At 35.1% G+C, this 13587-nt stretch overlaps 1 protein-coding gene across 3 annotated transcripts in view; it reads left to right on the forward strand.

Annotated features, from left to right (window-relative positions):
- Positions 1–13587, forward strand: part of LRRK2 (leucine rich repeat kinase 2) — a 146075-nt gene that overhangs the window by 126801 nt on the left and 5687 nt on the right. For 2 of the 3 annotated variants that reach the window (XM_054443751.2, XM_063672628.1), the window contains exons 44-48: positions 3046–3240; positions 4263–4456; positions 6128–6200; positions 9272–9456; positions 13395–13547. In XM_054443751.2, coding sequence (XP_054299726.1) covers positions 3046–3240; positions 4263–4456; positions 6128–6200; positions 9272–9456; positions 13395–13547 — 800 coding nt within the window. Of the gene's footprint in view, positions 1–3045; positions 3241–4262; positions 4457–6127; positions 6201–9271; positions 9457–13394; positions 13548–13587 lie in introns of those variants that run through there. The other variant, XM_063672629.1, reaches the window with a different exon arrangement.

Genomic DNA, 13587 nt, shown 5'->3' on the forward strand with positions numbered 1-13587 from the left:
TTTGTACAGAACATCATTTGCATATATGCATATATATATATAATCTTCAAATATATATACTTAAACACATAAACACACAGAGACAGAATTAAAAATAGTTGTAAGGCAAACCTCCTATAATTTTCACCACCACAGGCACAAAAAAAGGACATTGCCAAAACCTCACATGCTCCCATATGCCTGTCTCCTCTTCTCTTCTTTGAAATGCCTGCCCATTATTTTGCCCATTTTTCTGTTGACTCTTTTGCCTACAAATCAAATCAGAAAAAAATTTTTATATATAACATACTAATCCTTTGTTGGTTTTATATGTTGCAATTTCTTTTTCGAGCTGGTGGCTTGCTTTTTAAATTTCCTGTAGGGTGCCTGTTAATGAATGGACTTTCTTAATTTTAATATATATAAATTTAACAATCCTTTTTTTTTCCTTCTTTTCCTGGTTATTCCTATTTGGTCCTGTTGTAGAGCCCATCTTTCTTTTAGAGCTACAAAAATATTTACCTGCAATTTCTTCAAACATTTTAAAAGTTTGCTTTTGACAAGTTTTTAATCCATTGGAATTGACATTTTTATCTGTATCCCATTCATTTTTTTAATGTGGAAAACTAATTTTTTCAGCTTGATTTACTAAATAGCTTCTCCCCTTTTGTCCCATTGCTCTGATGTGTCCATTTTGTAATTTATTAAAGATAATGTGCATATCCACATGTACACTGTCTTCCACTGATCAACTCATTTATTTTTCCTCCAGTATTACCCTGTCTTAATTCCTGTAGCTTTATAATGGTCTCCTCTCCCTATTTATTTTTCTCATCCAGGAATATTTTAACCAGTCTTAGGCTTAGCTTTTCTATATAAAATTTAGAATCATGCTGTCAAATCTTATGAAAAACCACATTGTCGTTTGTATTGGTCTTGGATTGAATATGTTGACAATCTGGAGAGGATATCCTTATGATATTAAGTCTTTGTATTCTTTTTCTTATTTATTTATTTATTTATTTAATTAATTTATTTATTTTGAGACAGGGTCTCACTCTGTCATCCAGGCTGGAGTGCAGTGGCAGGATCACAGCTCAATGCAGCTTTGACCTCCTGGGCTCAAGTGATCCTGTCGCCTCAGTCTCCATCAGCCAATTGTGTGCCACCAGGCCTGGTTAACTTTTCCTTTAATTTTTTTGTAGAGAAAGGGGCTCACTTTTTTGCCCAGGCTGGTCTTGAACTCCTGGCCTCAAGCAGTCTTCCCTCCTAGACCTCCCAAAGTGCTGGGATTATAGGCATGAGCCACTGCACCTGGCCAAGTCTTCCTATTCTGGAATGGCATAAATTCTCTCTGTTTACTTAGGTCTTCTCAAGTGTCTTTCAATAAAGTTTTGTAATGCTACATACAGGTCTTGCATATCTTTTGCTGGATTTTCTTGCTGCAAATTGCTTTAAATGCAATTCATGGCTTGAGATTTGTTTTTTAACTGCCCAGTTAATGTAAATCTGGTCTATGAATTGTGTTGACAACAAGCTTGTGAATAGCAATTTTTCAGCAACCTTTTGCTCCCTCTCCCCCTCTCCCTGCACAGTCCCAGAACAACTTGCCCTATATACCAATGAAGGTGGAAATGTGGACAGGTTGATTTCTCTTTCTTGTTTATGTTGAATATGCCGTCCTTTGGGGTCCCAGCTTTATGGGTACAGTCCCTTTACTAAGACTGTCCATCTTGGGAAGGCCCTAGACTCCAACTTCTCTCCCATGGGCCCCACAAAGCATCCAAGAGTGTATATTTATTTTGTCTTACTTTGTCTTGGCAGACAAATGTCTTCAGGGCAAGTCTGGCTTTAGGGGTCAACTGACCTCTCTGGTTTCTGTCTCTCACTATGATTTCGGCCTGATAATTCCTTATGGTGTCAGATCTTCAATGTTTTTAATACATTGTTTTTAAAAAAATCATTTAGCATTTTAAATTGTTTTTAGTTGGAAGATTTGCCCAAGTAACCTTGTCCACCATATTATCTGAAAGAGAACTCTTGTGATGTTTTACACTGATATACATTTTAATAAATGTGGGTTATCTTTATGTTGTGAGCTCTTGATTTTGTATTATAATTAGTTGGAAAAGTTTTAACTTTAAATGTTCTGATCAAAATAGTCAAGTACAACTATAATGACTTTATCAAATATTACATAATTTTTTTCTCCTTGGTTTACTTGTTTTTTAATTTACATTACCATCAGTGTTAGTCACATGAACTTTTATATTTATGTCCACAGTAAAAATTTTTCATAGCTTGTTTTCTTTCTTGTTTTTTCATTTTCAATTATACTTCACCTATACTTAACAGAATACATAACAAATATATATATATATGACAATATTAAAAAGCTTAGACATACTTATTTTATCTTTAAAATATAACATATACTAGGCAAGACAGGAAAACTCATCACTTTTATGAAATGAGGCACAGAGAGAGTGATGGGCTTTCTTGGTGTCTCCTGAGTGGCGGGCAGGTGGCCATGTCACAGCTCTAATCCCAGTTTCCTGACTTCTGGTTCTGTTTTCTTACGGTGCCTTCACACTCTCTCCAGATCATTAGTGTTTGAAGGACAAACATAAAAACAGAATCTAGAGATGACTTCTAAATTTTGTTACCAAAGACTGAAATTCCTGTTCCTTTCAACTACTAGAAGCTCAGCTAAATTGTTGGCCCAAGAGTTTTTCTCTCACTGGCGGTGGCTCTGCAATATAGAATTGCATGCAGAGTACCTCCTGACTGCTAAAATCCTGTTTAATTGACCCTTGAGATTTTCTTTTCAAGTTGAAAAAAATACTAAACATACCAAAGAGTATCAAGCACAGTTTAAAAATACATATTTGTCTTTTCATGTAATTTTATCTATAGTTTAGATTACTAATCTTGATGATCTAGTTGGGTTCCAGTTTAACAGTTTTAGGTTTTGCTTGACAGAGCTATAACATTTAAGTCTATATATTTTCAAGGGAAATGAGTAAACTTGGTAAGTACTGTTTTGTTATCTTTAAACTTTCTCAGGTCTTTGACATTTTGAATTCAGCTGAATTAGTCTGTCTGATGAGACGCATTTTATTACCTAAAAATGTAATTGTTGAATGCATGGTTGCTACACATCACAACAGCAGGAATGCAAGCATTTGGCTGGGCTGTGGGCACACCGACAGAGGACAGCTCTCATTTCTTGACTTAAATACTGAAGGATACACTTCTGAGGTAAATCCAAATGCTCTTTAAATCTTTCATAATTTAAAGCATATACCAGTTAGAAAGTTACTTAGGAATAAATTAAATAAGAGCCAATTTATTCAATTGGATTATTATTCCATTAGGATTTTTATTCAATTAGCCTTCTGTTAGAACAAGAGTATTCAAGAGCAAGTGTGTTTTGCTTTAGAATCACAGCATATGTCTTAGCTCAGGGTCCCCAGAAACAGAGCCTGAGATGGGTTATCTTGCACAAGTGATTTAAGGAAAGAGAATCTTAGAGGGAAGTAAAGGAAGCCAGAAAGGGCAGAGGAAAAAGCTCAGCAGAAATGTGGTTTCTGAAGAGGTCTAGCCTCAGTCTCTGCCCACAAGGAGCTCTGGAATATGAATAGTAGCATGGAACTTTCCCACCTCCAGGCAAGGGAGCCAGTCTTTCATTCTCACATATTATTCAGTCATTGGCTGCAATCTGCTGGGAGGTGGGGGTAGTGTAACTTTCAAGGCATTTCTGGGCAAGCTGCCTCCTGTCATCTGAGGGTATTCTGTGATAAATAGCACATCTCTGAACTATAGTAGCCAACACGCAGGGTAGCTGGGGATGGCGTACCTGATGGATAAAGGAGATCTGGACATGGCTTCTACAAGTGGATCAATACATTGTGTTGGCAAATGTAAAATAAATTTCTGGACTTCAAAGACAACCTAATATTTTGACTGCTGCCTGAAGATAAATATTGTGCCTCAACATTAGTTCTGAGGTTAAACAATCTTCTTATATGGTTTGAAGGAATGATAATTCACACTGAAAAATAATTTTTAATTTTAGTTTCAGATGTCATCTTGATAGGCAAAACTTGTTTGCCAATTAACTCATTTATTGTTGAAAATTAAATAAAATTGGCATTGTTTTTAAAAGTAAATGCAAGAAAGCAAAAAGAGTTATGTTGATAACAGAATCCTTTATTCTGTGCAAGTTCTAGTTGCTTAAGCTTAAATCAAATCCTTGTAAGTATATTTTCTTTTCTTAACAGGAAGTTGCTGATAGTAGAATATTGTGCTTAGCCTTGGTGCATCTTCCTGTTGAAAAGGAAAGCTGGATTGTGTCTGGGACACAGTCTGGTACTCTCCTGGTCATCAATACCGAAGATGGGAAAAAGAGACATACCCTGGAAAAGATGACTGATTCTGTCACTTGTTTGTATTGCAATTCCTTTTCCAAGCAAAGGTATGGTAGTGAATTTGATCAATGGGGGAAATTACAGACCTTTTAAACGACTGAATTGTGTGCAGAATTGTTATTGCATCAGCAAAGATTGTTCATTTTTAACCTATTTTCATTGGTTTGCATATATTAAAGGGAATTGTGGAAGGTCACAGAGATATTTGTTGTTTTTCTGAATACAGATCTAGCTGAGACAGTTATAAAATAAGTCAACCATTTCTTCAGGCCTACCAGCCCTGCTCCTGGTATTACCTCAACTGTGGCTCTATCTCTTTACTTCTCCTCAGATCAATGAATCTTTGTAGGGCCTCTTCAAGGATAAATTCTCATTCATTCATTCTTTGAATATATATATATTCAAAGAATATATATATATATATATATACACACACACACACACACACATATCCCATTGTGTGCCAGGCTTAAACATACCAGTTATCTAACTACCAAATTAAGAAAAAAATTAAATAAATGAATTAATAAATTCTTAATAGGTGAAAATGACTTAGCTCTTATCAGTTGCAGGGTTCTTGTCCCAAAGAAATATATCTACATAGCAAAATTTCAGGTGCGAGTTGTAGGTTGATGTCTGTAATATTTGGGGCAGGATGATTTCCAGGAGGCATTAAGATTGTACCCCATATATTTCTCCGGTTTAAGTTAATACTGGAAAAAAAGTACTAGAAAAATGTGAAGCCTGTTTTTTGTACCTGAAATATCAACTCCACTGGCAGTTTCGGAGTTGAAATTATTTGAATATGGTCAAAGAAAAATTTCAATGGATGGAATTGGGCAAGGAAGACTTTATTCAAGCCTATCACAACAGGGGAGAGACATCAGACTGAACTAAACTCCACTGAAACAAAAGGTGGGAGAGTTTTAAGCACAGGGGTGAGCTAACGGAAAGGTACTGGAGCACCCTGTTGGAGGAAAGTGGGATCAGTTGTCAATGTGATTAGGCCATCTGTGTTTGCTAATTGTCCCTTCTTGAAGGTAGGCTCCTATTCTCCCACAGACACTGGGGAATTCCTTCCTTCCCTCCCTCCCTTCTTCCCTCCCTCCCTCCCTCCCTCCCTCCCTTCCTTCCTTCCTTCCTTCCTTCTTCTTTTTTTTTTTTTTGAAGGAGTTTTGCTCTTGTTGCCCAAGCTGGAATGCAATGGCGTGATCTTGGCTCACTGCAACTTCCACCTCCTAAGTTCAAGCGATTCTCTAGCCTCAGCCTCCTGAGTAGCTGGGATTACAGGCGTGCACCACCAAACCCGGCTAATTTTTTATATTTTTAGTAGAAACGGAATTTCACCATGTTAGCCAGACTGATCTTGATCTCCTGACCTCAGGTGATCTGCCCACCGCGGCCTCCCGAAGTGCTGGGATTACAAGTGTGAGCCACCACGCCAGGCCTCTGTCTTGATAATTACATTTCAAAGGAATGGCTCCCAGGCCCTTGGAAAAGACATTCTTGGGGTATAAAACTGGAAAGAGTCGGGAAAAGGGGAAGAGAAAAAATTTATAATTGCAAGTCTTCTAAAGTAAATACTCTAAGAAAAGGGAGGTTAGGAGTTTATAGTTGAGAAGCCTATCTAAAGTTTAATAAAGTGGCGGAGAACATTAAGGCCATTTTAGTCAACATACATGTTCTTTTTGTAACAATTTCAACATTTTTCCTTTTAGCAAACAAAAAAATTTTCTTTTGGTTGGAACCGCTGATGGCAATTTAGCAATTTTTGAAGATAAGACTGTTAAGGTAAACGTTGAATGCATTCTACATCTAAATTTATTTTAAGTCTTTTGTTTTATATATATCTCACCCCCCTCTTATGGGATTATAAACTCCCTGACAGCAAGAATCATAAATTATGCTGTATTTGTATTGCGTCATAAAGTCTTGCACACAGTAGATCCTCTGAAAATACTTGCTGATTGACTGTATATTTTATATGAATGAACTAAAAATAAAATGATAAATGACATCTGATTGATAATGTTAGGAATGGAAATAATTCAATTTGTACATAACTGAGGCAGATAATTCCTTATAAATATATTGTGGAAAAAAACAAAAAGATACTTAAGTTTTAAATATGGCTTGCCATTAACTTTTTCTTAAGCATTGAAGAAATCATTTAATTTTCTGTTCTTCAGATTCCTATTTAGTCATTAAAGCATTCATTTCTCTATCCATCTATTCATCTTTGGTTCCATCTATTCCCTCAACTTCCTACCCGTTCATTCTCCTATTACCAAAAAGCTTATTATCTGATGAGAGACAGGGAAGTAGAGTATAACCCTTAGGTTATTTCTTATGTAATTTTTACATGAGAAAAAGAATAGATTGAATGTAACAATAATATTTTGAATATGACTTAAATTTTTTTATGTATAATATTTGTACATATTTATGGGGTACATGTGATATGTTGTTACATGCATAGAGTGTGTAATGATCAAGTCAGGGTATTTAGGATATCCATCACCATGAGCATTTATTTCTCTGTGTTGAGAACATTTCAAGTCTCCTCTTCTAGTTATTTTGAAATGTTTTTAACTGTAGTCATTTTATTGTACTATTGAACATTAGAACTTACTCCTCCTATCTAGCTGTATGTTTGTACCCATTAACCAGCCTCTCTTCATCCTCCCCTTCTCCCACACACCCATATCCTCCCAAGCCTCTGGTAACTATCATTCTACTCTCTATCTCCATGAGATCAACTTTTTTAGCTCCCCCATATGAGTGAGTACATGTGATATTTGTCTTTCTGTGCTTGGCTTATTTCATTTAACATAATGACCTCCAGTTCCATCCATGTTGCTGTATATGACATGATTTCATTCCTTTTTATGGTCAAATAGTATTCCATTATGTAAATACACACATTTTCTTTATGCATTCATTCATTCATGGGCGCTTAGGTTGATTCCATTTTTTTAGCTATTGTGAATAGTGCTGCAATAAACATGGGTATATAGGAATCCCTTTGATATACTGATTCCCTTTCCTTTAGATTAGTATCAGTAGTGACATTGTTGGATTGTATGGTAGTTCTATTTTTAGTTTTTTTGAGAAATTGCCATTCTGTTTTCCATAGTGGCTATAGCAATTTACATACCCACCAACAGCACATGGGCATTCATTTTTTTCCGCATCCTTGCCAGCATGTTATTTTTTGTCTTTTTTATAATAGCCATTCTAATTGGGTGAAGAAGATTTCATTGTGGTTTTCATTTGCATTTTTACTGATGATTAGTTAATGTTGAGCATTTTTTTTTCATATATCCATTGGCCGTTACTATGTCTTCTTTTGGAAATGTCTATTTAGATCCTTTGCCAACTTTTTGTTTTGTTTTAAGACAGGGTCTTGCTCTCTCACCCAGGCTGGCTCACAGTGGCATGATCATAGCTCATTGCAGCCTTGACCGTCTGCACTCAAGTGATCCTCCAACATCAGCTTCATGAGTAGCTGGGGCTACAGGCATGTGCCACCATACCTAGCTATTTATTTTTTGTAGAGATGCGGCCCCACTATGTTGTCCAGACTGATCTCAAACTCCTGGGCTCAAGCAATCCTCTTGCCTCATCTTCTCAAAGTGCTGGGATTACAGGCATGAGCCACCGCACCCAGCCCTTTGCCTACTTTTCAATGGAGTTCTTTTTTTTTTTTTTTTCCTGTTGAATTGCTTTTTCGAGTTGCTTGTGTATTCTGGATGAATAGTTTGCAAATATTTCCTCCCATTTAATGGATCCTCTCTATATTGTTGATAGTTTCCTTTGCTGTGCAGAAGCTTTTTAGTTTATTATAGTCCCATTTGTCTAATTTTGTTTTTGTTGCCTGTGCTTTTGGGATCTTAACCATAAACTCTTTGTCTAGACCAATGTTCTGAAATGTTTCCCCTGTTTCCTTTTAATAGTTTCATAGCTTCTGGTCTTACATTTAAGTCTTTAATCCATCTTGAGTTGATTTTTGTAAATGGTGAGAGAGTGGGGCCTAGTTTCATCCTTCTGCATACTGATATCCAGCTTTTCCAGCACAATTTATTGAAGATGGTATTCTTTCTCCCATGTATGCTTTTGGTGCCTTTGTTGAAAATCAGTTAGCTCTAAATACGTGGGTTTATTTCTGGGTCCTCTACTTTGGTCTACGTGTCTGTGTTTTTGCCAATACTGTGCTGTTTTGGTTACTCTAGCCTTGTAATATATTTTCAAGTCAGGTAGTTTGATGCCTCCAGCTTTGTTCTTTTTGCTCAGGATTGTTTTGGCTATTTTGGCTCTTTTTCGGTTCCATTCAAGTTTTAGAAATTTTTTTTCTATTTCTGTGAGAAATATCATTGGAGCTTTCATGGGAATTTCATTGAATCTGTAGATTGCTTTGGGTAGTATGGTCATTTTAACAATATTAATTCTTCCAGTCTGTGAACATGGATATCTTTCCATTTGTTTGTGTCCTCTTCAGTTTCTTTCATGTTTTTCAGGTTTCCTTATAGAGATTGTTCATCATCTTTGTTAAATTTACTCCTAGGTATTTTATTAATTTTTTGTAGCTACTTTAAATGGGATTGCTTTCTTGGTTTTTCAGCTACTTTGTTGTTGTTGTATAGATATGCTACTGATTTATGTGTGTTGATTTTGAATCCTTTACTGTACTTATTTATCAGAACTAAGAGTTTTTTTTATGGAATCTTTAGGTTTTTGAGTTTTAATTTTAATATCTCTAATCATTTAAGATGGAAAGTAGTTTTTTGAAAGCACAGATTTTATAGAGTTTTGTTCTGTGGATACTCAATTTGCTGAGTGTGTTTTCTTTTTTTTTGGAAAAGCTTAAAGGAGCTTCTCCTTTGAAGATACTAAATATAGGAAATGTCAGTACTCCATTGATGTGTTTGAGTGAATCCACAAATTCAACGGAAAGAAATGTAATGTGGGGAGGATGTGGCACAAAGATTTTCTCCTTTTCTAATGATTTCACCATTCAGAAACTCATTGAGACAAGAACAAGCCAACTGTAAGTTATTTTTTATCTGTACAAGTAATTTATCATTATACTTATGTTTATTCCTTATAATCATTAATAATACTGTTGATAATTCATAAGGAAGATCTTTTAAAATGCATAATTTATTTTCTATCATAAAATTAAACTTTCATTACAAAAATTTTGAAAATTCCAGAAAGCAGAAGGGTATTTTTAAAAAGTCACTCAGCCTAATCACTTTTAGGGGTAAAATATGTAAACTCATTGTAATCTTAGTAGTATTTATCAATCTAAATTTTATAACAATTTTTATTATCTGTGTTTCAAATTAGACATGAAATTGGAAGACAATCAACTTTGTATTTCACCAAATTCATGGACTATACATATGCAATTTGGGTAACTTCCATTAAGTATTGATTGTAGGAAAGATAGACAGCAAGTATTCTTGCTTGTCTCAAGTTGTTTCTGGATTTGATAATTATACAGATGTCTACTCACAACCAAGTTAGTGATACCAGTTTCAAACAAGAATAAAATAAAATATTAATATAAACCTCTTTCAAGTTTGCTTTTTTCAGTGGTATTTTAATCAAATCTTTGCAGTTGGTTCTTATTTATCACATTCCTCAGTGATAAGCAGTATAGGATAAGAGCATAAATCATAGTTCAGATATTGCTTTGCCATCTATTGGTTTTGTGAACTTGGGCAATAACCTTTCACATCTTCAGTCATCTCTTACCTGAGGATTGTAATATTCTCTATCTCAAAGAGATATTTGGAGGAGTAAATAAGAATGTTAATATATGGATCTTAATTAACATAATGACCAGCACCTGGTAAGCTGTCAATAAACATTAGCTATTGTTATTATCCTAGGAATATCCTAGTTTCCCATTATCCATCAAATTTCCCAAGATTGGCACTTGGGAGTAATCTTTGACTCCTTTGTTTTTTGCTCCCGTTATCCACTTGACCCTCCTAATTGTCATTTGAATCTTTGTACTTCTCACTGTTCTCAGTGCTGCTACCATGGGCCAGACTGCCATCCATCATCTGTGGCCACATTAACAAGAGCATCCAGTTCTCACCCTCTGATTATACTCTCTTCAACCTATTTTCAGCATTGCAGACAGAGGGACCTTTCTAAAATATACATCAATCTGATACAATTCTCCTGCTTGAAACCCTTCGGTGGCTCCCATTGTCCTTTATATGAAGTCCAAATTCCTTAAGACAGCCTACTGGGCCCTTCATAATTCAGTGCTTGCTTACCTGTCTAGATTCATGTTTTGCAACCTTTTTGCCATCTGTGCTTTACCCAAACTGAAATTGACTCAGATCTCTAAGACAACCTGTTACCTTTCACCCCCAGCCTTTGAATGTGGTCTTCTCTTTACCTGGATGACTGTTATGCCCCCTGCCTATTTCAGTCCAAACGCCACTTGCTCTGAGTGGCAGGTTAGGTGACTTTGTGCTTCCATTGCATCTAATGTTTTCCTTCACAATAGCTATAATTGTATTTGTTAAAGTAGTTTCTTAATACCACTAAGTCTACTGGTTTTCAACATTGACTGTGCATTTAGAAACCACTAGGTAGCTGAAAATAATATGATACCTGAGCCCTACCTCAGACCAATTAAATCAGACCAGTTAAGCCTGGGATGGGGATCAGACTAGTTTTTTTTTTTGTTTTTTTTTCAGGTTCTCAAGTGATTCTAAAGTATATTTGAGGTTAAGATATACTGTGCACTGCAGTATATTATAAGTTCCCATGAATGAGGATTTTTATTTCTGTCTTTACATATTTGTTTACTAGTATGTGGTTAACATTTGGATCAACTCATTCTCATTCTGTAATACCCACATTTTAAAAAATGAATGTAAAAATGTATTTTATTATTTTTATTTTTCAAATTTAATTTTAGATTCCAGGGATACATGTACAGGTTTGTTACAAAGGTATAATGCGTGATGCTGAGGTTTGGAATACAACTGAACTAACAACCCAGAAAGTGAGAATAGTACTCGACAGGTAGTTTTTCATCCTTGCTCCCCTTCCTGTAATTTCCACTTTTAACCCAATTATACAAGCCTAAAAACCTTTAAAAAGAAAGGGCCTCCAGTTTATTTTTTTATTTCATAGCACATTTTATGGGATTATGGATATCAATTAACTCTTTAAAGTTCCATATAAGATTTGGAGCATAGATGCTTTACTAGAGAGCATCCATAAAGATCAAGCTCTCAAAGATGCTCATCTCCCAAAAGAGATTGGGACCTAGATGCATAAACACTTAGATATAAATATTTGCTCTCTTCTGAACAAGTATCTCCTGTGGCCTTGGTCTCTACCCCACGAAACAGACATCACATCACTAATCAGGGGTTGCCTCATCATCAGTACCCTCATCATCATCAGTACACACCTACTGAGAGGCATATTGGGTAATGAAAGATGACTGCCTTTGAAGCCGGAAGACTCCACAGGACTTTTGGAGTTCTAGGTCTGCAACATGTTTTTAGTCCTAGGTCAGCAAGCATGATGTTAGTCATAGGACCTTGAGCAAATTATTTAGCATTTGTACATGTTTCTTTCTACTATTAAAATCATTGAAATTTATCATATTTTATGTTTTTTTATTAAGGATCAAGCAAGATAACACACAAAAGTATTTTATAAAATATGGAAATTCCATGCAAAACTTTGTCCTAATTGGAACTATTTTCTATTAAATACAGCAAACATCCAGGAAGGAATTACGTAAAGCGTAGTGGCTCTCTGACAACACATCATATTTTTATCTCCTTTTCCAGAACAGAAAGAAAAGGGGGAGGAAAAAAAATCTTCCTACTCTAGGATATACTAATGATTGTTAAATCTTTATGGTATTTTCATGTTATCTATCTGATTTAAATGCAATTTTGACTACTTTTACATATTCCTCATTGTTCATTCATACTATAGTGCCTTCTTCCATTCCCCCACTTAACAGACTGCTTGGTTGTATCAGAGGTGCTTATCTGTGCAACTGTTTACTGGACGAGGGGTATGTAGAAAATACATTGTCCTCATCCTTATGAAATTACACTCATAATCTAGTGTGAGGGATGCACTAATAAAGACAATTTTACATTTAATAAGGTCTATATATGACAGTGACACTAGTGGGGAAAAGGGACTGGTTGGTCTATTTTGATAGGTCAGGGAAGAAATCCAGAGGAGCCGACATTTAAGTGAATCCTCAAAGGCCAAGTAGGAGTTTGCCATGCTGATGTGGCCCAAGGTAGCCAATCTGTTTGTGAAATATGTACAATGCCAGATGTCTTAGGTTGAAAGGGAAATATTTTAAGGTGTTTGTAATTTTTCTTTATGTTTAAAAGGGGAAAATGGCAAATATTTTACTTTCTGTTTATGTTTAGATGATGTGGATTTTTGTTTCCTATAATTTGACTGGCTTAACTGCAAAGATATCCCTTGCTTTAAAATTTGAAGACACTGCAACTAAATTTTATTTCAGCATTTTATATTTTATAACTCTATGTATAAAAGGCTAACACTTAGTTTTCTGAGCATTCATGAAACAAAGTTTTGCAAGAACATTCAAAAGTTACAGATATTATAATATTTCCTTCAGAAATTCAGATATAGTATAAAATTCTACAAAGAGCCACATAGAATTGAAACTAAAAGTAAGACCAAAGTAAACATTGGACATAATCTTTATTTTATTATCACAAGAAATTAATATAAAGTAACCAAAAGTAAGTGAAGTACCAAAGCATGTTATATATTCAATTAAGAATGGTTAGGGAAGAATATGAAATAATTGCAATAGTCTAGCTTGTTTAGTTTCCAAAATAGTGTTTTTACATGCATTAAGAACTAATATAAGGTTGTATTACACGCAGAAATTTTAAGAAGAAAACAAATAGTGATGACTTTCTATTTTTTTTTTCTCTGTAGGTTTTCTTATGCAGCTTTCAGTGATTCCAACATCATAACAGTGGTGGTAGACACTGCTCTCTATATTGCTAAGCAAAATAGCCCTGTTGTGGAAGTGTGGGATAAGAAAACTGAAAAACTCTGTGAACTAATAGACTGCGTGCACTTTTTAAGGTAAATTCCTTGGTTTTTAATTTTATTCCCAAAAGAATTA

Source organism: Pongo pygmaeus, chromosome 10 (assembly GCF_028885625.2).
Source record: "Pongo pygmaeus isolate AG05252 chromosome 10, NHGRI_mPonPyg2-v2.0_pri, whole genome shotgun sequence".
Classification (NCBI taxonomy): domain Eukaryota; kingdom Metazoa; phylum Chordata; class Mammalia; order Primates; family Hominidae; genus Pongo; species Pongo pygmaeus.